This window comes from Ananas comosus, linkage group 1 (genome assembly GCF_001540865.1).
Source record: "Ananas comosus cultivar F153 linkage group 1, ASM154086v1, whole genome shotgun sequence".
Taxonomy (NCBI): domain Eukaryota; kingdom Viridiplantae; phylum Streptophyta; class Magnoliopsida; order Poales; family Bromeliaceae; genus Ananas; species Ananas comosus.
The window spans coordinates 831,642-854,436 of NC_033621.1; the positions used below are offsets into that span (position 1 = coordinate 831,642).

Consider the following 22,795-nt stretch of genomic DNA (forward strand, 5'->3'; position numbering starts at 1 on the left):
CTATCATCTTCTTGCGTCGTCCTCCCAGGTAATCATCACAATCTCCTTCTCTCCATTCGTCATTTCTGCAAAAAATAATATTCAAATGACCACAACAAGGGCAATTTTAGAAAAAACTATACTTTTATGTCAGAATTACTAAATTTTATAAACTGAACCAAACGTATTAATGCTATAAACACCGTAATCTATTATTACATTACTGCATTAAACCAAACGCGCTAATGCAGCATCAGTAGTAATCTCACGCCGAAATCTAAGATACCTGGATATGTCGAGATACTTTGTAATATTATATAACTCGAACCAAACGGGCCCTTAAGTTAATCGAAAAATTCTTCTTTTTCACCTCCATCTGCTATACGAAATAAATCATCTATTACTCGGAACCGGTATAAAATATTAGTCTAATGAAAATGTTTTGGAAGATAGGTGAGAAAATACTGTGTGGAACTATCACTTAAATATTCTGTGATAATATTTTCATCTCCTCAACTAAAGATCCATGCATCTCTCTGTGTGTTCCTCGGATTATCGCTTCTTCTCCGTCGAAAACTCAAAAAATGATTCGGAATTAAACAGAGCAGCTCTTGAGATTAAATATGATAGCTTTGAGATTAAAAAGCCATGATATTTATCATACTGTAGGAATAAGCTTTGAGATTACACTATTTGAGTCTTGGGCTTTGGAGCTTCAGACCACAAAGTTTGTATTCGCTTTAGTTTGTTGGGCCCCTATCCAATATGGCCTATTCATGTATTTTGGGCCGCACTTGGGCTTAAACAGCCCCATCGTTTCTTAACTGCTAGGTAATCAAAATTATTATCTTAATGATTCTGATCAAGATCAGCTAAAATATTTTATTTCTCAGAGGATCAATCACGCACACGAAGTCCCTTACCCTCTTTACAAGCGTAGAATTAATACAAACAACAACAACATACAAACTGAATGAACTGTGTACACGTAGAAAGATACCTCAAAACATCAAACGAAGTGAGAGTTATTAAAACCAAAAGAGAGAGCTTAATAATCCATGAAAAACTCTAAAGCTCAGCATCCCTCCTGTGAGAACCCCACCCATCATCCTCCTCTTCCTCATCAGAGCTAGAAGAGAACTTATCCTTCACACTCTCCAGAGTCTCCTTCGCCTTCGCTTTCGCGGCATCGTACCCTTCCTGCACCTTCTCCGTCGATTCTCTTATCTTCTCCTGCGCCGCCTCCGCTTTCTCCTTCGCCGCCTCCTTCACCTTCTCTTTCGTCTCCTGCGCCTCCTGCGCCTTCTTCTTCGCCGTCTCCTGCGCCTCCCACGCCTTCTGCTTTGTGGTCTCCTTCGCTTTCTCTTTTGTCTCCTGCGCCTCCTCCGCCTTCTTCTTCGCCGTCTCCTGCGCCTCCCCCGCCTTCTGCTTTGCCGTCTCTTTCGCCTTCTCTTTCGTGTCCTGCGCCTCCTCCGCCTTCTTCTTCGCCGTCTCCTGCGCCTCCCCCGTCTTCTGCTTTGCCGTCTCTTTCGCCTTCTCTTTTGTGTCTTGCGCCTCCTCCGCCTTCTGCTTTGCGGTCTCTTTCGCCTTCTCTTTCGACTCCTTGCTCTCCTCCGCCTTCTCCTTTGCCTTTTCTTTCGCCTTCTCTTTGGTCTCCTGCGCCTCCTCGGAAGTAGCCGCCGCCGTGTTTTTAGTCATCCCGGCCTTCTCCTTCATCGACTGCTTTGCCTCCCCGGCCTTGTCTGATGCATACTTTCCTGTCTCTGCAACACAAACATTATTTACTTCTCATGTAACAATGTATACTTTGGAATTTTACTGTGCCTACTTTTGCACAAGTGTTACTTCAAAAAAGAAGTATTGTTCAAGTGGACTTAACTTATAATGTAAACAATATTTTCATTCAAAAAATCAAAATTTATTTAAAATCTCATATAGAAATTCTCCTAAATAAAATTTTCCACACAATATATATATATATATATATATAAAAGCTAAGTTACATGACCAAACAGGGGCTTCACAACCTATTAAATTATTTTAGCTTAATATTTTTCTCAAAAAAGGAGGAGAAAAGAAAAACTCCTACTAACCTGAGGAAACCTCCTGCTGCTTCTCTTTGCAGCATCTCCGGCCGTCGAAGCGGCGTTTTTCGTAGCTTCTTTGGCCTGCTCAGCTTTGTCTACAAGCACAATTTCATCAACAAGGTAATTAAGTAGATAGCAACCATATATATATATATACATACATATATATAATTAGCACACACACAATAAACAAGTATAAGCTGGGTGCATGGGGCTTACTTGAAGCTGCATCCTGGGTCTTCACCCTTGCGCTCTTAACGGTTTGGCCAGCCTTTTGGGAAAGCTCTTCCTCATCCGGCTGGTGCTTCAAGCCCAAGCCCTCCGATATCTTCTCCTTGGCCCAGTTCGCCCACGTCTCCGACGTCCTCCGCCCCCCTCGCATCCTCCCCTTCGTGTTTCGCCGCCACCGCCGCGAACAGCAGCGCCAGCGCCAGAAGCAGCAGCAGCAGCAGCAGCAGCACGCTGCGATGCCGTTTCGCGCTCACGGGAAAAACCATTTTGGTGGTTCAACAAGCGCTTTTGCGTAGCAGTAATACCAGTATATAGTGCATGTAGTAGTGGAGGAGAATAAGAATGGGGGGACTTATATAAAGAGAGATGTAGGGGGGACACGTGGCGGAAGCAGGTGGAGTGGGGGCGCGGTTGCTCGACGATTGTCCTGCTGCTGTGTACGATGGATTTGGTTTTGTGAGATAAAAATAACAATTCGAGGTTTCTAGGCGACGATGGGATTGAGTATTACGAGAATCTGCGTGTTTGGGTGCCAAGTACTTATCCTCTTGACCCCATTTTGCATCACCATCTCATGTTTTTTTTGCTTGAAACAGTGCTTTGGTTTTCGCGTAAATTACTTTGTTAATATAATATACAGGTTTTTAATCTAGCTTACATCACGTGTGTGGTCGGTCCAACGTATTCTTTGCTTGTTCGAAAATAAAAAGTTAAAAAAAAAAAGGAAAAGAAATAATGCTTGATACAATCCTAGCCACTAAGAGGGCCCAACATGGCGCGTTATTTTAGGCCCGGTATTAGCCCGTTATTAATATTTTGGGGGCCTTTTTTGTTGGGCTGATCTATGGATCAGGCCCAGTCCTTAAAGTTTCTCAACGGAGTCGTCGCAGCGACAATTCCGTTCCGTTCCGTTCCGTTCCGCTGTGGAGGGGTCGTCATTTGCTATTGTTCACCTGAAGCGTCTTCTCCTCTCTCTCCTCCGCACGTGCGAATACTGCGTCTCTCTTCGCACGTGCGGAGAAGGGACTCCTTCTTCGTCCATTGGTGGCCTTCGAGGGTTTGGACATGGCGAAGAGAACGATTATAATGATGATAATGCTGAGGAGGAGGAGGAAGAAGAGGAGGAGGTGTAGATGTGTTTGGATCGAAAAGGGAGCATCGCATGGATCTCTCGCATAGGTTTGTGAAAAGGGTTTCTTCTAAGGTTCTTATTATGGATCAGTGCGATTTTTTTTAATTTTCGGAGTTTTTTATTTTAAATTTTGGAGATTAGGGGACTATGATACTCCGTTTTAGCCATTTAATTACATTATACTCTGCTGCGATTGTTGTAGCTTGCTACGGATTATCCGGTCCACTTAATTGATATGTTTGGAGATCCTCCCAGGACACTTTTAACTGAGATTTGTAGATTATGATGTAAACTTTTTCTAGGACATCACCTACGCGGTGATTTTGTAGCATCGAGGAGTTTTTTGTTTGGATTAATTGATGAATGTTTTGTATTTTAGCAGCAACTTTTAATACTGGTAGGGTGATAGTACCAAGTAAAGCTAAAATCGGAAGTTCATTTTAGATGTGAAATTGAGAGGTGGTGAATTTCGTATGAGATGAGATAGCACGAGGGTTGTGTTCAAAACCCCCATCAAAGAGGTATAGAGGAAGAATACTTTAACTTTTAAGATGAAAACAGCAATCGACAAAAGGCATTTCACCCAGAATTTCCACTTAAAATTAACATTAAAACCTGAAATTACAACTTTTGTTAAGTGTGCTATATATTGATCGAGGTTCTGCAACAAGTTTTTAAGCCTTTTTCTTATGGAATAGCTTGTTGCCGAAATTCAGGAATTTGAATGTTATTCGGCTAACTGTTTTAGCTTTTCTTGGATCGATATTTCATTTACAGCCATTCTGCATACCTCATAGTGATGGTTTTTACCACCAAAAAGAAGGAAAAAAAACAGAAGTTTAGTGTTCAATGCATCTAGGATGATTTTGAGGCTATATGAATGAGCTTAAGATATGAGATTATAATGTCTTCGACCTCTCAATAGCTACCTAGAAGTATAGGAAATCCCAATCTTCGATTTTCACCCTGGCACTCACTATAGGAGAATTTTTCATCCCCTTTCTCTGACTAGAAAAAGAAAACATCAGCCATTGTAGCAGATAATAGTCGAAACATGTCATGTTGCCATACGACATACTTCATCACCTCTTATAGGTCAAAGTAGTTCGATTGATGAATTTGTAACACAGTGTTAAGTACTAAAATAAATCGAGGAAAAATAATCGATTCCATCAATTTGTATCAAGTATAGTATTTTCCTGTCTTTACAGTAAAAAGGAACCTTTGCCTCTACAAATTCAGTAATCTCCTCTCCTATCTTCTGAACCATTGCAGGAATCTCTAAATCTCTTTGTTCGCTCATGCTATATTAGCCTCTCTCGCTGGAACCTCCGGAAATCTTCAATCAACCCTGCGTCCACATCGCGCTTCATCTTCTCCACCAACCTTCTCAGAACCTGCATTGTTAGAACAAAAATATCTCTGAGTTTTCGGAGCTCATCCTGATAGCATGTAGAGTTTGTGTTGTTCTCACCGACTCGGCGACGCCTCTGAGTACATTCTCAGGGACTAAAGCAAGCACAGGTGGGAGGACGAAGCTGAAGCTCATCTCTAGCTCGCCTTTGAGACGTCTGCGGCCGCCTTTCTGTTCTGGGTACAGCATCCCTTGCACACTCAGCGCGAAGTAAGATGGCATATAGGTGCTATCCAATCCTTGGAGCTCCCATCTAGTCTGCAAATCACATTTCCAGGATATTATAATAAGGTATGCGAAGGTGAATTTAGGGCGTTTTCATGTACTCTTGGTGCTTTCCTACTCCAAGAAGCAGTAGACAAGCATTTAGCAAACAAAATCCTAAAGTTGTAGGGTCTTGTCACGGCAAGAAGCTTAACAAGCTTCTGCGCCTCAGAAGAAGCAGCTCTTACTTTATTTGCCTTATTATAAGTTGGGAGAATTTAGTCAAGCTCTACTCAAATGTGTTTACATGTGCTTCTTACTGCTTGTAGCTCGAGGACGCTGGTGATGTTGCGGGGGACAGACGATGGGTATTCCTTACCCTGTGATTTGCTTCGCAGTCACATGTCCACCACCGGATTAACCGTCAGGAGCAGGAATTGGAGCGGTAGCATCTGTATCCTCCATTCTTCCTGATTCGGTTGCAACAGATAATAGCAAGGATAATGATGAATCACAAATTGAGTTTGGGTTTCAATTCAAAAAAGGATGGAAGATCTAATATGAGCTTTATATTTGCTATAGCAGTTTAGAATAGTAACACATTTGTTCTCGATTTCCTCTTATTTTAAACTTTCTTATTCTTCTTTTTACTTTTGAAGCATTGAAACAGAATTTGCTGCACAATCTCACATCATTAAGCCTCATGCTTCTGCATCGGTCGGGGAAAATCGCATTGAATATGCGAGGCCGGTCGAGGAGGTATTCATCAAACGAAACCTGCATGGGAACTCTCTCAGGTGAGAGGAATAAATGGATGGGAATAAGGGAGGGATAAAGTAGGAGAACAGGGTGGAATAAAATAGCCCTGCCCCAGGGTGTTCGTAGAGGGGGAGATCGGTGGAAATGTTGGATGAGAATGTGACTATATCGGCGGGAGGCTTCTTATTCTCTTTGCTCACAATCATCCCTTCTGCTGCAACTGCCGCTGGAAGAATCATTGAGTGAGTATTTCTCATAGCATTGTTCTTGTAGTTCTTTTTCCCCCATTTCATTGCAATTGCATTTGTGGGATTTGTGCTTCTCCCTGCAGTGATTTTCAAAAAGCGCTTAACGCGAATTGAATCCTAGGAAAGTAATTTTGGGGGAAAGCTCTTACCTCCTCTGAGGATGAGAGGGAAGCGATTTTGGCATGGGCTGTAAGCTGCTGCTGATGCTGCCACAATCTCAGCCATCTCTCTCTCTCTCTCTCTCTCTCTCTCTCTCTGGAAGTAGCTTTTGTTATGGTGGCTTTATCATGTCATGGGTGGGGACAAAATGGTGTGGTTGACATAAAGCGTTTAGAGGGCATAGAGAGAGAGCCAACGTCCCCACTTAGTAGTGGTGCGAGGTGCGAAGCGTCTTGGACTAAAGAAGAAAAAGGCTCGGGACGTGGCTTTTTACCAAAGCAAATTAAAATAATACACTCCCTAATGCCATACGCTATTGTGATTATTGGTTGGTGGAATTGGATGCTAGGATCTTTCTGATGCTGTTTGTGATGTCTCTGCATGTACGAAAGTCAATGCCAAACATATCTCGACACGCTAAAAATAGAATCAGAAGTGATTATATGTAAATGGATTGTAGTTTGTTTTCTATGGTTTCGTGTGCAGGGTCTTTCATAACTTGACACGCTACAAAAAGTTTCAGAAGCGCTTGCAGTAAGTTGATTGAAGTTTGTTTTCTATGGTTTTGTGTGCAGGATTTTTATGTGCAGAACTTCTGTGCACAAAAATATTATGCTATGCGCTAAGCGATCTCCGCTGGACATCGGTAGTTCAAATGCATTATATCCTAGATAAATATGATGTAATGAAATATTTTCCTGCATGCAGAGTTGTTTTTGGTGTGGTGTTGTTTTTGGTGTGCATCCCACATGAGGTTGTATTTATTGTACCCTCCCCAGTTCTGGTGCTTACGGTCCGGACAAAAATTTTGTGGGCACCATCCCCAAACAATAGTTTGGGAACAGCGCGGATGGGCACCCTTCTCTGCTCTCTCTCTCTAAAAACACAGAATTTTTTTTTTCCTTTTCATCGGTGGCCGTCGGATGGGTCACATGGCACCCATCTGAATTATCTNACCCTTCTCTGCTCTCTCTCTCTAAAAACACAGAATTTTTTTTTTCCTTTTCATCGGTGGCCGTCGGATGGGTCACATGGCACCCATCTGAATTATCTCCAAACCAATTAGTTTGGGACTATGTCCATAAAATTTTTGTCCCACTCTTTTGTGGTCCGTTGCCCATTAAAGGTGAGACACTCTGATACGTGTTAGCGAACTTGTGGACACAATGAAAAACCGATGAGGTGTTTGCTATCTCGGAAAACCGTAGAAATACTTTCTGCTTTTTTTTTTTTTTTTTTTTTTTTTTTTTTTTTTTTTTTTTTTTTTTTTTTTTTTTTTTTTTTTTTTTTTTTTTTTTTTTTTTTTTTTTTTTTTTTTTTTTTTTTTTTTTTTTTTTTTTTTTTTTTTTTTTTTTTTTTTTTTTTTTTTTTTTTTTTTTTTTTTTTTTTTTTTTTTTTTTTTTTTTTTTTTTTTTTTTTTTTTTTTTTTTTTTTTTTTTTTTTTTTTTTTTTTTTTTTTTTTTTTTTTTTTTTTTTTTTTTTTTTTTTTTTTTTTTTTTTTTTTTTTTTTTTTTTTTTTTTTTTTTTTTTTTTTTTTTTTTTTTTTTTTTTTTTTTTTTTTTTTTTTTTTTTTTTTTTTTTTTTTTTTTTTTTTTTTTTTTTTTTTTTTTTTTTTTTTTTTTTTTTTTTTTTTTTTTTTTTTTTTTTTTTTTTTTTTTTTTTTTTTTTTTTTTTTTTGCAGTTTTTATTCTTTACATAAAAAAATTTAAAAATAAAAATATAATTTTTCAATAAAATTGAAAAAATTTGTAAAATTTGCTTTTTCGAGAACTAAACATATGAAAGATATTATTTTAGGCAGAAAATTATTTTTTGGAATAATTTTTCTGTAAATCAAATGATATCTCTGAGCATGTGCGATCTCGTGAGAAGTTTGTTACTTCAGAAGAGATTATCATGGCGTGTTAGCTCATGCTTATTATTTTTTTCTTTTTTCTTGGAAGTTAACGCATGCTTACTCATGTATTTACATGCAAACGTACCAGCTCTATAGGAAAAGAATGTGAAACAATCACACTATTTCGTTCCTTATTGTGTTTATTTTTGTTGTTCTCTAGATATTTAAACTTCTGCATTGAAATCAAAATACTTGAAGCCGGAGTAAATCTAGCGAAAATATGTTGGCGAGAGGTCAGAGACACGATTGGAATTACGCCATGAGTGGGAACCCCCTCCTTAAGGACAAGTTTAACTGAAAATGAGGAGTTTTGATGTTTATTTTGATAATAGTAGAGAAAGGCAATGTAAATGTAGTTATAAATATTCTCTACTTTTCTTTACTACTCTCAAGCTACTGGTTTTATCAAATCGAATAATTGAGAGAAATATTAAGTTCCTAGTGATTCAATTACTTATGCACTTCACTTTCACCTGCAATAAACTTCCTTCAAACCAGTAGCTTTTGAAGCACCCGTTTTACATAAAATTCGGCAAACTAGGGGCCTTTCACCACCGAGTTTGCATGGAGCCGTCGTATGTGTAAGTTTCGTCACCGACTATAATTTATCCTCTACCGGCCTTACAACTACGGCAACCTGATATATTCGGCGCCGAGTCCTCGTTATTTCCGACTTTATCTCGACCAATTCCCGCCACGCGATGTACCCTTATCACCTTTCAATTGTTGCCCACTCCTCCATTTCTCCCTATTAATTCCCCCTTCTTTTCCTCTTCCTCTCCCCTCTCTCTAATCCCTCTTCTTCCTCCTCCTCTCGCCCCGATCGATTCCCCTGCGGTGGAGGGAGCGAAGAGGAGGGGAAGGAGACGAGGTATTTAGGAAGGGTTTGGCGATGAGGAGGAATCGTTGCTGTTAATGGAGGGGAGCTTCTTATGGAGCTCCAACAGCTTAGGGTTTGCTCCCCTGTTTCCCTCCGTTCCCTTGTTCTTTACTGTAAGGTGCTACATTGTTGAATATCTAATAATTCTCATCTATGGTTTGATCCGGTATTTCGTAGATTTAGTTGCAGTTTATTTCTTAAAAATTGGTTCAAATTACACTAGTTTTGAGAATTATGCTTTTATAGTTTAATTAGGTGTAAAAAATGGATAATGTGGAAACACAAATCATTAGGCACTAAAATTGTAATGTAAATATGAGGATCCGTATGGTATAAAAGTGATGTTTTTAGTCACAACAACTGTAAACTCTTTCGCGTTTTTCCACCTTGTCTATAGAAGAAGTTGTTATTCTTTATTCTCCCAGTTTGTAGTTGATTTGTTATCTCCATTTTGATTTCCAATCAGTCAATGATGGATAAATTTGATTCCCATGAGTATTAAACTGCAGGCCATATGTTGAAAATTCTGAAAAAATAGAAAACTGGTAAAACTTAGGCTGTAGTTCATAATTAGTTTACTAACGGATACTATCGTTAGTACAATGATCAATTCTGTATCTCCTAGCTTTTGCAATTCCCATTTCATTTATATATAAGGTTAATCATAAATATTTGTATTTTTTGTCGATTATTATGTTGTATGTTTCATATTTTATGAGGTTAGTTGTGGATTTCTTTCTCTTTTTTTTTTGAGAGATAGATAGCACGCTACCCGCTTCGTTTATTTCAATTAGTTGTAGATTCTAGTACCAAGGTTGTGATACTATGACAGAGACTAGTCCATGAAAGTTTTACATTGTTGCCGAGATTTTGCCGGCTAATTGGTGATTGTTGTATTTTCTTAGCAGTATATTCCTTTGGGTAGAACAGCTGAGTCTTCTATGGTTGTTTGAAGTTTGAGTTAAACAACATGTTCATGATAGAACTACTAGAATGAAGCTAACATTGACAAAGATCTTTCTATTTGGAATGAACAATCGAAGCTGAAATTACAATATTCTTGTATGCTACTCATTAAGGCCCCCAACCTACTTTTCAGTACTTTTACTTTGTGGAATATTAGAGTTTCAAATAATGTACAATGCAGATGTTATATCTCCTCCCACTTGTCATGAGAATGAGCTTATGAACTCCACATGTACTGTTATCAAGTTGCGTACACCGTGTGCCCATCATCAAATTGTGTACACTGTTCACAAATTGTGTGTCTGTTGCTGCTTTTGCAGAGAAAAGAACCCTTTGCTGTTGCTTCCAAGCTGGAGGCCTTACTACACTTCATAATCTATCTTCGTAGCTTCTCTCTCCTGAATTCTTTGAAATCTGCAATCAACCCTGTGTCCACATCATGTTTCATCTTCTCAGCTAGACTCTTCAGAACCTGCGTTATTAGAACAAGCATCACTGGTCACTGACTGAATGGACAATTGATTGAGCTTTTCTTCTTCTTCTTCTTCTTTTTTCCTTCTGAAAGTGCAGTTAAATGAGCTATTTTGTGGTTCTCACCGACTCAATGACGCTTCTCCAGGCATTTTCTGAGAAGAAAGGTAGCATGGTCGGGAGGACTACGCTGATGCTCATCTCTAGGCTGCCCCTAAGACGGCGGGCGCGGTGGCTCCCCTTGTTTGCATACAACACCCCTTCTATGTTGAGAGCAAAGTAAGACGGTACCTTGTTGCTATCCAACCCTTCGAGCTCCCATTTAGTCTGCAATCATAATTAACAAGAATGCCATATTGCAGATGCCTGTAATCCATAGTCTCAATCTTATAACAGAAATTGTCTGGGAACTGTTTTAATGCGTAGTGGGGATTAGGTGGACCATGCATGTGGCATTAATGGAACAGGTAATTAAATAAGGGACTATGTGACTATCGCAAAATTTTATTTGGATGCATTATATGGGAATTTTCTTTTATGATTTCAACAGAGGGGTTGATTTTAGTCCATTCGAAGTACTTAGAACCTTGTTGAGCTTTTAGAATAATAAGCTCCACCTGTGAAATAGCTGATCATATTCTAGTAAAAAGGAGATCATATATACTACATAGTTGTAGACCTCTTTTTAACCAATTATACGCACTCTTTTCTTTTTTGTGGAGGTAATTATATGACCTCTCTGAGTGAACAAAAAAGAAATGCCGAACAAGATGTTCATGCAACATAATTTTGTTTCTTTATCTTACCGCTTGGAGCTCGACAAAGCTGGTCGCATCTTGAGGAACACCTGGTGGGTTTACCTTCCCCTCTGACTTGCTTCGAAGTCGCATCACAACCACCGGATTAGCTGTCATGAATAGCAATTGGAGCGGTAGCATATGTATCCTCCATTCTTCCTGAATTCAGTTGTCGATAAGCACATTGGCAGTTATAGGCAGTAGTGAAATAATGGATCGCACAACTCAAATTCAGCTTGAAATTCCATAGTTCTTATAATCTACTATGGTTTCTCTTTTCATAATGAAATAAAATATGTGGACAAGTTTATCCTTGTTTTACTAAGCTTCTTTACTTGGTGAAGCAGGAGTCGAAATCATCAGGAATGACTTGAAGCTTTTACTGCCAATATCCTAGTATGGTTTTTTGTCAGAAGCATGCGAACAAGGTTGCAATTACTTACGTCGCTGAGTCTCTTCGTTTTGTGTTGATGTGCAAACATTGCTTTGAATATTCGAGGCCGGTCACTGAGATATTCATCAAACGAAACCTGAATGGAATTGTTTTAGATGAGAGGAATAAATCGATGGGAAGAATTAAGAAGAAATGAAATTGGAGAATAGGGTACAAAAATTGTCTACCCCCGGGGATTCGCGGAGCGGGAGCAATGTGTAAATGTTGGATGAGACAGTGATTGTGCCTTTCGGAGATGGGCTATTCTTTTCAGACATCAATCTTTTATCTTCTGCTGCTGCTGCTGCTGCTGCTGTAAGCTTCGGAATGTGAGGGTTTCTTCTGATTGCAGCTTCCTTCCTCTTCTCCGTCGATTGCATCGTAATGACCGCATTTGCACGAGGTGCGCTTCTACCTGTAGTTATTTATCGGAAAGTGCTCAATAAGCAGTGGTTATGGGGACGTGTTTGGCCTGACTTTGCATTGACGCATCAGATTGCACTGCAGTTCACAACTATTGGAGCTGCTTTGCACCAGTGCATTTTCGCAGCGGTGGGACGGACCATGCAAAAGCCTCTCTCCGAAACTGGTCAGCAAATGCAACAACGACACACACGGCACTCGAAAAGCTCTATCAAACAAGCCCTAAGTAAGTTATTCTATGGAACCTCTTACCTCCTAGCATGAACGGCGAACCGTTCCAGTATTGGCAGTATGCGGCGGTTGCTGCAACGCCGGCCATATCTCTCTCTCTCTCTCTCTCTCTCTCTCTCTCAAGCTAGCTCTTTGTCAAGTATGGTTTGGCACAAACAGTACACTACTGAATATTATACTGTACACCGTTGATGAACCCCACACTTAAACACACCACAAGATCTCTACATTAGATGCTCCTAACTTTTTTTTTTTAAGGATGTACGAACACAAGAACGAAAAAAGAAGGGAAAAAAAAAAGAGACAAAGACTAAGTAGAAGAAAAGAAGAACTCAAAAAAGGTAGAGGATCCTATATTCCTATATGAGGAGCTTCCTAATTATATGTTTGTAAATTCATTTTGTTTTAGGATATATACTTTGCTGGATCTTTCTCTCATTGCCGAGTGGTCTTTGCCCGCACGAAACCCTTAAGCAAAGTGTAACACGTTACTGTACCGTACACAAACACTCTTATTGTTGACCATTTCATTTGGGTGCACCAACTTGTACCAGCATTTGCGCCAAGATATAAGGCACTTCCAAACACAGAGAGAGAGAGAGAGAGAGAGAGAGAGAGAGAGTTGGGTGAGAGAGCGACTTACATTACATGTAGAAAATAATTGATATACAGAACCTAAATCTCCCGAGTAATCGTCCTTTTGGGCTTTATTGGGAAATTATTGGACACTGATTGTAACATAACGGACTTTTTTTTTTTGCAAATAATTCTAAAAAAAATTATAATAGGCTAAATAATCCTACTACAAATATATTTAGCTAAATAACTCTTCTTTTGCTGTGTAGAAGCCACAGTAAAATTTTTTCTTAAAGACGGTGCAGCGTTTACCGCCTTCATAAATAATTCCCCGTCTTTCTAATTTTGTATGAAAGCGGTAAATCATTCATAACCTTTTTAAATATTGTTTGTTAGAATTTTTATGGTTGTAATTATTATATATGAGAAATAAAAAAGTTAGGATTGTTTGGATTATGTGTTGATTATTAGAAGATTGTATGGGATTGTAGGATTGAACAATTTATCGTATTTAAGAGAATTTCACAATGACTCTTATATGGCAAAAGGAAGATTAATTTGCAAATCATTTTTTTATAGGATTATTTATCTAATTAGAAAATTTTATAGAGTTATTCTTGAAAAAAGTTCTATCATAACATTTATGTTTTTATTAGTAGCGTATCATATTCATTAAAGAGGGTTTGAAATCAATTAGCGAATAATAATCAACTTTCATGAGTCTATTGTTGATTTCTTTTTCCTTAACATTTGGGATCTCGAAAGTAGGATGTGAAAGTTTGAGGACTTAAATAAAACTTGATGATTATGGGCGTGTTTGTTTTGCTGGATAGTCGAGCTCCACTTGATCTCGACTTAGCCCGGGTGACCTCAGGCAATACAAAATCTCACAGTCCGTATGCTTTCAATGGCTCTCCGTGCACGATCACCGACTTCAACGGCCGACCCAAATGCCCGCGCTCGCGGATCAACAAGGTGAACAAACTTTCGCACTAGAGATCCAGAAAAACAAATTAGCTCGGAAAGTTCAGAGACTAGCAGTGCAATTTACTGGTAAATTGTTGACCATTTATATCAGTGTTGATATATTTGGGATATATCCCTGCCTTGGGCTTGGGTTGGACCATTTTTTTCACCTTAATGGACCACGCCCCAATCATCCTGTTAACAGGCCTAGGCCCACCACTCGCCATAGGCTCACTAAATGGGCCGAGCTCGGATAAAAATGTGCTCCCCACTCTTTTGAGAAAGTATTGAGACCCGTTAACAACTTTTTTAATTATGTGTGGCGAACCCTACTGTCAGCCGTCTGATGGGTCGTCTGAACTGAAAGGAATAATATCATCTTCCAAGGAAATTTCCTCATCTCTTTCCACGCACGGGAGGGGATAAATTCCCGTCTGAACTGGAAGGAATAATATCGTCTTCCAAGAAAACTACCCCATCTCTTTCCGCGCACTGGAGAGGATAAATTTCCGTATGAACTGAAAGAAATAATATCGATTTCCAAGGAAATCACCCCATCTCTTTCCACGCACTGGAGAGGGTAAATTTTCGTATGAACTGAAAGGAATAATATCGTCTTTCAAGGAAACTACCCCATCTCTTTCCACGCACTGGAGCGGGTAAATTTTCTTCTTAACTCGTGGAAAGAGGTCAGTAATTGCTAATTGAGGACGGCCGACACGCAGCTTCTTTTGTCTCGGAACAGCTGATCATTCCTCTCATGCTTTTTCTATTTTTCTACCGTCTATTTTCTAGTTTCTTTCTCTCTTTTCTTCTGTTTTTTTGGCATATTTTTTTCTTCTTTGTCTTACGAGGCTTTGGCTGCTTTCATTTTGTATGCTTAGTTCATTTTACTTAATGAATGAAGTGAGTAGCTTTATTATTTTTCTCTCAAAAAAAAAATTTATGTGTGGTGAAGTATGCTAATAATTAAATGAGCAATTTCCGAGCTACATCAACTTACTAACATCTAAAACAAGCACAACACTGTTAAATTCGGCCCTCGCTCCTCTCATTAATGACTGTAAAAATTTATTACGGTTGCATTCAAATATTATTATCTTCTATGTTAAAAGAGATGAAAATACATAAGCTCATAATATTGCCAATACAACTTTACGATCATGTTCAACTACTGTCTAACTCTTTTGTCATCTTTGATGTATGTCTAATTTGCTAATAAAACAGCCCACGTACGGATTTTCTCTCTCAAAAAATGTAAAAAACAAAAAAAAAAAAACAAGCACAGCATTAGTCAGTTCAACGAACAGTTAGAATTTAGGGACCATTGTTTGAAACCAGTAGATAAAGGTCACTTACATGACGAGGCATGATAGTAACTGAGAGCTATCAAAATTATTAAGTCATCTTTACTTTAGTTGAAAATATAAATACAGTATTTTATTTTATAGCATTAATGGAGAAATATATGAAAGTCTTTGAAAATTTTTAAACCTTTAAAAATATAAATACAGTATTTATAGTCACCGCATTATCATCAGGCTAAACTTAAAAAAAAAATAATTATTTAACGCACCTGGTGTTTTCTTATTTTTTAAAAAAATAGTCAAATCAATTGGTTTTGGATGTGTACCAGTATTTTAAAATCATGATCTAAAAGAGTCTATATAAAAAATTATTAGTTTTGAAAAGCTAGGCATCAAAGTAATCAGTGGTATATAAAGACACAATTGAATTCATAAGAAATAAACATCACAAATTAGAACCGAATTTAAAAGTGTGGTGGATACACCAGGTGCAGGAAATAATTCTCGCCCTTCTGAAGTTTCTCATTGGTCCAGTTCATGGATGACGTGGTAAACCGAACCCACGGGCATTGGCCCCCCTTGCCGACATATCCGTAGCTCTGGAAAGTCAGATGGGACCCACCCTTGAAGGCTGCCACGTAATCCATAACGAGAACAAGTCAGAGTTTTTTTTTTTTTTTTTTTGGTTGCAAATGTAACACCTTTATAAAACAGAATTACATAAAAGTACTGTTCTTTTGGCATACATAATATAAAAATTTTGATCCGTTCGCACATATTTTTTAAAATAGGAGATCGTAAATTTTTTGACATACGGAAAGAAAAAGGGCGAAGGCTAATATTAACTGTAGGGAGATATTTAGTTGCTTTTTACTAAGAAATTTTTTTTTGATGTGTTTGTGTCTTTCTCATTCTTATTGAAGCCTTAGCTGTCTCTATATTTTGTACCTAAACTTATTTTCTTATTGGATGAAACAGATAGCATGCTATCTTTTTCTTAGAAAAAAAGAAAAACCATTATACAATTTCAAAAATTGTCACTCTTAAACACAAAAATTTCTATGCGTGAAAGTACAAAAAAGTCGAACTTCTAATTTATATATAAATTAATCAGAACATCAGCGATTTTTAAAAATTCTTCTCCGTGATAGTTTGAGAGTAAAATTCTCCGCCCAATTTCGCTATCAATTATCTCTTTCCTACTCTTTTTTTCTACATTATTTTTCAATAATGAACTTGATTTTTGAAGTTTATGTCGGGAGACTTGCTATAACATATTCTTCTTTGTTCTCCCAATTTGGTTACAAAGACTATTATCATCATTATTTTTTCTTTCCTGGGACCAACATCTCATTTTTTTTTTTTTTCCTTCTATATCCTATCTGCTCTGTATAGGTATTTGCTAAAAAAAAAAAAAATATTTCCAAAAGTGACCATATATATATATATATATTTACCAATTTTGTACTTAATTAACTTGCATAAACATGACTTGTTAATTAGGATAATGATGGCTTGCTCAAAACAATAGATTGTTGCACACTGCTACCATGATAAATTAAAGTACTTTTATGATAGAATAAATAAATGCTTACAATATATAACTATAAAAGGTCAAGTGTGAAGGATCCCCTCAATAAATAAATAAATAAGAAACTTAAAAAATTTAGTGATGATTTTGTCTTATTTAACAATTCTATTTATTTGTTAACAAATAAAAATGCCGATCGCATTAGTAGCTAATACTCAATTATTAATAAGGTAACACAATCTTAGAAAAAAACGTACAAAAATCTTCTGGATTTAGATCTTTTGAATGCACGGGTCTGAACTTTTGATTTTACCAATTAAACCTCTTATTAAATTCAAATCAAAGTAGGGAGCGAATTGAGAATAATTCAGTAATGACGTGGTGAACCATGTCTAGTGAATAATCTCACTGGTCTATAGACCGACTCCACCCTACATGGTACGGTTCACAGTTGACCTGGTAAACCCGGTCCAACTAGTTAGCTCTTGTGCCTGTGAGTCGATCGGATCGAAGCAGGAGATAAAATGAAGTGAAAAAGAGGCAGGGAGAAAAAAAAAAAAAAAACAAAAGAAAAAGAAAAAAGAAGCGCATCTCGTTACCAATGGCCCCCTTTCCCGAGAAGAGCTGAGAAACACTCCTCACCCAAACTGAATCCGAGATACGATCGCTCCTCGATCCCTTCCCCTCCGATCCGATCCGTACAAGGCGCGGCGATGAGCGGCGGGGGCGGCGCGGCGATGAGCGGCGGGGGCGGCGCGGCGGAGGAGGCGAGCTCCGGGTCCTCGGGAGCGGCGTCGCCGTTCGGAGGCGGCGGCGCGGCGGAGGAGTCGAGCGTGGGCTCATCAGGAGCGGGGGCGGCGTCGTCGCCATTAACGGCGGCGGAGAAGGAGAGGAGGAAGGAGAAGGCGAGGGTGAGCCGCACGTCGCTGATCCTGTGGCACACGCACCAGAACGACGCCTCCGCGGTGCGGAAGCTTCTGGAGGAGGACCCCGACCTCGTCAACGCCCGGGACTACGACAACCGGACCCCGCTCCACGTCGCGGCGCTCCACGGGTGGGTCGACGTCGCCAAGTGCCTCCTCGAGTACCGCGCCGACGTCAACGCGCAGGATCGGTGGAAGAACACGGTATGCGAAATCGCTTCCGCCTCGCCCCCCCCTCTCGATCGATCATCTTACTGCTCATAAGAGTGTTATTTTATACTTGTAATTTGTGTAATTGAACAGCCACTCGCAGATGCGGAGGGAGCGAAGAAGTATACAATGATCGAGCTTTTGAAATCATACGGCGGATTGTCGTTTGTAAGTCACGCTGCTCTGATCTTATCTCAGTTAATAATCGAATCTATATAATATGCATTGGAGGAAGTGAATTCCATCTTTGTACTCCGATTTCTCTGCATTTCTGTTTGTGTGCTTCTACATGTGAATAAGTTACTGCTGATGAATTGTCTAGGTAGCCCGGTTATAATATCTTCCAACTCTGAATTCTCGGTTGCATTAACTTAATGTAGTGTAATGTAGAGTGCATTTTCTGTCATCACCAGTACTGAATTTTCAATCTGTTGCCAGATAAGTGCCGGATTACCAGATGGCAGATCTCTAAGATCATGTTTGGCTTGTTTCCCTTGTGGTTATAGTCTTTTCCACAATATCCTTTCCAGGCATCTCTTGCTTAGTATTCATTGAAGATTGCTGTTTTGCTTTATATCCAGAAGTATATAGTGAAATTAACCCGAACCTGAGTAATTCGGGATATTTAATTCCTTTATGATATGTGCCCATTAGAAGCTTGTTAAAGCATCAAAATTTGCATTGAAACTCAAAGAACTCGTATTGCTGGAGAGAGCCCCTTGTAAATTAATCGAGAATATAAATCTCAAATGCATCTTACTTCAAAAGATAAAATAATACGGTAACATATCAGTGAGAATGTACCCTGATATCTTGTCAGCCAGAGGCAAACACAGCAGCACTTACTGGGCTTGACTTGCAACTTTCAAATCCAATTCATATATTATTAGATGATGAGTCGATGTTCATTCCCAGCACAGCATTGATATTGTAAAAGAATTTAATTCATTTGTTCCAGTTCAGGCTCGAAACTCTGAGAGATTGTGCCAGGGAAACACATTAAGCCCCAGAAATATTAAAAAATAAAATTTCCAACTACAGTCACTAGCGCCTAGCTTTGACAATTGAGCTTAGTATACTTGAAAGTCATTCAAAGGCATCAAATTTTTTTTTAATATTTGTACTGCTCTAGCGTTAATTTGTTCTTTGCGTTAGAAATTGTTGGTTTTGCTATTTTGTACGTCGGATTTAGCTATGTCGTGTCATAAAGCTTTTCTCTGCAGAACTTAAGTTCTAGATGTTCTTCTTACCCATTTTGTTTCTAGCGCAGGGACAAAATGGCAGCCATTTTGAACCAAAGCCAGTTCCACCTCCCCTTCCTAACAAGTGTGATTGGGAAATTGACCCCCATGAGTTGGATTTGACAAACTATGCAGTAATCGGAAAGGTTATGCTGTTATTGTTTTAACATTTATTCCTTATGGCTCTGTTTGACAACGTCAAATCGTTGAATTGGACTGAATTATAATTCAGTTTTATTTGATTCCTTTGCATAAAAGCGTAGTTTTATTGGTTAAAACCTGTGTGTCATATGAAGTTAATGGTGTTTTAGCTGTTCCATTTCAAAAAGCAAAAAAAGGCTTTTTTAGGTGTTGACTGATTTTATTTTTTCTTTAGCATGCGGGTTTCTCATTTATCTCTGTTTCATTATTATTGCAGGGTTCCTTCGGTGAAATATTAAAAGCTTATTGGCGGGGAACACCTGTGGCAGTTAAACGTATTCTTCCATCTCTCTCTGATGATAGACTGGTGACGTAAGAAAATTTTGTTTGTTAGTGAATGCTTTTAGTGCATTCTCCAATTGTTTGCATACATGTTAGTTGCCATGAGAGTGTATAAGATGATACTTTGAAAATAGCAAGTAGTGACAGTAAAACAGTACTTATAAGTCGTCATTCTTGTGATCCAGCCAAGATTTTAGGCACGAGGTCAATTTGCTCGTGAAGCTGCGCCATCCTAATATTGTTCAGTTCCTTGGAGCTGTCACAGAAAGCAAGCCTTTAATGCTTATTACAGAGTTTCTACGAGGGGTGATATATCTTCTATTAGTTGAAATTCAATTATCTTGTATAAGACGAGCAACATTGTGAGTTCTGATATGGTGATTTTTTATCTTATTTCAGGGTGATCTCCACCAATACCTGAAGGAAAAGGGCTCACTCAGTCCATCAACAGCTATTAATTTTGCACTAGACATTGCTAGGTAATCACAATATCTCTTCTTTTCCAGCACTGATTACCTTATTCATCAATTGTTGTCCTACTCATAATGGTCAATCCTGGGATGGCATTCTTCCCAGTTAAAATCTTTTGTAACCTGGGCCGTCAATAATTCTTCCCCGATTTCTTGATTGAACCATGAAAGTGCATGGAAACACTTGCAGTAAATAGGAAATCTTTTTTAGGTGTTAAGTGGACTGATTTTTCTAACCATCATTATAGTCATGTCTAGTACTCAAAGATGAGGTATATATCTCAAATACCCATAACATATAGTTGCTTAAGTAATGATAACCTATATCTAGGATCAGTACTTAGGTAGTACTTGATATTTTTTCCACCCTTTCCATCTTTTCTGGTGAGGAGAAACTTGAAAAGATACCTAAGAGGAACTGCAAAGGTTATCAAAACCCTTGCCTTGACATCAGCGTTACCACTTTGTCAACTGGAATGCTGCCACAATCACTACCTGTAATAGGAACAATATTCTTATTTTGTCTTGAATTGTATAATATATGCAATGCTGGTTCCTTATTTAGGTCATGTTTTCTGTCTTTTGTGAGTTCACAGGGGTATGGCATATCTTCATAATGAGCCAAATGTTATAATTCATAGAGACCTAAAGCCAAGGTGCATTTAGTTCCTTCTTTTTGTATTTTGCCTCCTCCTGATTCGAGTAGCTTTACAACTGAAGTGTTTATGCATTTCAGAAACGTCCTTTTGGTTAACTCCAATGCCGACCACTTAAAGGTTGGAGATTTTGGACTAAGCAAGCTGATCAAAGTACAACACTCTAATGATGTATACAAAATGACTGGAGAGACCGGAAGTTGTAAGTGCCATATTCACTCTTTAAGAAAATGCTAACGATCTATCTCAACTGATTGCAATGCTTTTTTTGTGAATTGAAGACCGGTATATGGCCCCTGAAGTCTTCAAGCATAGGAAGTACGATAAGAAAGTTGATGTTTTCTCTTTTGCTATGATTTTATATGAGGTAAATTAATTATCAACAGTAGTTTAATTTGAGAGTACTTCCGATTATCTTGCTTCCTGACAGATTTATTGTTCTTTTGCTCTAGATGCTTGAAGGAGACCCACCATTTTCAAACTTGGAGCCATATGAAGCTGCCAAATATGTGTCAGAAGGACATCGCCCAACCTTTCGTGCTAAAGGATATCTTCCAGAATTGAAGGAGTAAGTAGAAACTCAGCCATAATATCCTCATTTATGGACATCCGTATAGTTGTCCATATATATACTCTAGAGTAGCCATTGAATTTAGATGCGGGTTTTCTGTATTTTTCTTACCATTTGTATATGCTTTTTGCAATGTTTTCCCACAAATGTAGGATCATAGTAATATTATAGTATAGCCTTTGAAAATTATAAATGTTGGCATCCTGTATTTTTCTTTAGGGTAAACTTCAGACACCATCCCTGTGGTTTCGCACTTTCTCACTTTAGTATTCTGTGGTTTAAAGTGTATCAAGTTTGTGCCATGTGGTTTCATTTTTATCTTTTCGTCAGTTTCTCCGTTAATATTTCATTAAATTATGTACAAAAAACTTTCGATACTCCACCTAGGTTTATCGAATATTCACTTTAGCACATTTTAGTTTTAACTTTGTCATTGATTTAACGAAAAAAATTAGTGGAATCGATAATAAAAAGATAAAAATAAAACCACAGGACACTAAATTGATACACTTTAAACCATAGGGTACTAAAGTGAGAAAGTGTGAAACCACGGGTGGTTATTTGAAGTTTTCCCTTTTTGTTAAGTGCTACTAATTTTTCTTGTTTGAGAAATTTTAGATTTGTTCAACTTCTTGGACCACCTTCAATGTAGGTCAGCAATGCACAATATTGAATGATTGATGCACAGTTTCGAAACTATGCAACCATGGTCCAAAAAACTGTGCATTAGTCATTCAAAATCTTTCATCTTGGTCTTGGTAGTAAAGGCACGATTTGGTCTTCTAAACTTTAGCGGGCTAAAGCTGCAAAAACTAAGTTATCATGTCTTGGCAGAAGGCAGAAATAATGTTTTCTTTTTGGCGCAAAAACCAAAGTCTATATAATGGTCACTAGCTCTCCATGTTAATATCATCTCGATTTACCTGTCCTCTCTTAGTGAATTTGAAATGCATCATAATGACACTGGTCTACCTGCTTGCAGATTGACGACGCAATGTTGGGATGCTGACATGAATCACAGGCCATCTTTCTTAGAAATTCTGAAACGGCTTGAGAAAATCAAGGATAGCTTATCGCCAGATCATCACTGGCACCTATTTACCCAGTAGAGGAGATCTCCACTTTTCATCTGCTCAAGTCGACTAGTTACGAAGGTTTATAATGGAAATTTTAGCGAGTTGTCTTGTACAAAAGTAGTAGTTGGTTCATCAAGAAGTTACGGAAGCTCTCATCTATTGGTCATTAGCTTTTACTTGGTAAAACCACAAAAGGCTTGTTTAATGTCCAACAGAGCAGATAGCACGAATCCCGTGATCTTTCTCTGGAAACCCTTCACCTTCTTCCCTTCATTTTGTTTCTGAATTGTTGCTATATGGAAATCTTCCCTTCATTTTTTTTTTTTTTTTTTTTTTTTCTGAATTGTTGCTATATGGAAATTTTCCTTTTCCTTTTATTTTAATTCTTGGCATTTGCCCTTCCTTTCTTTGTTTGTCTAGACATTTGCCTTATTGCTGTAATACTATTTTCGTAGGTGAAACTAATTGCTGCAA

At 38.2% G+C, this 22,795-nt stretch overlaps 2 protein-coding genes, 1 long non-coding RNA gene and 2 pseudogenes across 4 annotated transcripts; 2 read left to right on the plus strand and 3 right to left on the minus strand.

Moving 5' to 3' along the window:
- On the minus strand, positions 909–2,448 carry LOC109714884 (annotated as a pseudogene).
- Positions 3,222–6,930, plus strand: LOC109717277. Of its 2 annotated transcripts, none has more exons than XR_002218149.1 (4): positions 3,222–3,476; positions 4,705–5,134; positions 5,377–6,048; positions 6,789–6,930. It is a non-coding gene; the product is annotated as an uncharacterized LOC109717277 (long non-coding RNA). The 2 variants fall into 2 exon arrangements; XR_002218146.1 differs by lacking the exon at positions 6,789–6,930 and adding an exon at positions 6,138–6,773.
- Positions 4,505–5,851, minus strand: LOC109717268 (annotated as a pseudogene).
- Positions 9,996–12,399, minus strand: LOC109714942. The gene is made up of 6 exons (XM_020239701.1): positions 12,333–12,399; positions 11,846–12,072; positions 11,668–11,754; positions 11,234–11,383; positions 10,554–10,754; positions 9,996–10,428 (listed from the first exon to the last, which is right to left on the minus strand). Exons 1-6 carry the CDS (start codon positions 12,397–12,399, stop codon positions 10,333–10,335), a joined length of 828 nt encoding a protein of 275 aa, XP_020095290.1. The 3' UTR covers positions 9,996–10,332.
- Positions 17,237–22,795, plus strand: LOC109716790 (serine/threonine-protein kinase STY8). The gene is made up of 11 exons (XM_020242367.1): positions 17,237–17,818; positions 17,918–17,992; positions 19,095–19,211; positions 19,484–19,578; positions 19,734–19,854; positions 19,948–20,027; positions 20,615–20,674; positions 20,755–20,876; positions 20,956–21,041; positions 21,127–21,242; positions 22,228–22,795. The coding sequence occupies exons 1-11, from the start codon at positions 17,405–17,407 to the stop codon at positions 22,352–22,354; spliced, it is 1,413 nt and encodes a 470-aa protein (XP_020097956.1). The 5' UTR covers positions 17,237–17,404; the 3' UTR covers positions 22,355–22,795.

What these genes read in the sequence shown, in the direction of transcription:
- LOC109714942 (XM_020239701.1), bottom strand. Translation starts at nt 12,399, where the DNA reads ATGGCCGGCGTTGCAGCAACCGCCGCATACTGCCAATACTGGAACGGT. An exon ending in TTCGCCGTTCATGCTAGGAG is followed by an intron (nt 12,073 to 12,332) that starts GTAAGAGGTTCC and finishes AAATAACTACAG; the next exon opens with GTAGAAGCGCACCTCGTGCA. An exon ending in AAACGAAGAGACTCAGCGAC is followed by an intron (nt 11,384 to 11,667) that starts GTAAGTAATTGC and finishes AACTGAATTCAG; the next exon opens with GAAGAATGGAGGATACATAT.
- LOC109716790 (XM_020242367.1), top strand. Translation starts at nt 17,405, where the DNA reads ATGAGCGGCGGGGGCGGCGCGGCGATGAGCGGCGGGGGCGGCGCGGCG. An exon ending in TTTGCACTAGACATTGCTAG is followed by an intron (nt 20,028 to 20,614) that starts GTAATCACAATA and finishes GTGAGTTCACAG; the next exon opens with GGGTATGGCATATCTTCATA. An exon ending in GACTGGAGAGACCGGAAGTT is followed by an intron (nt 20,877 to 20,955) that starts GTAAGTGCCATA and finishes TGTGAATTGAAG; the next exon opens with ACCGGTATATGGCCCCTGAA.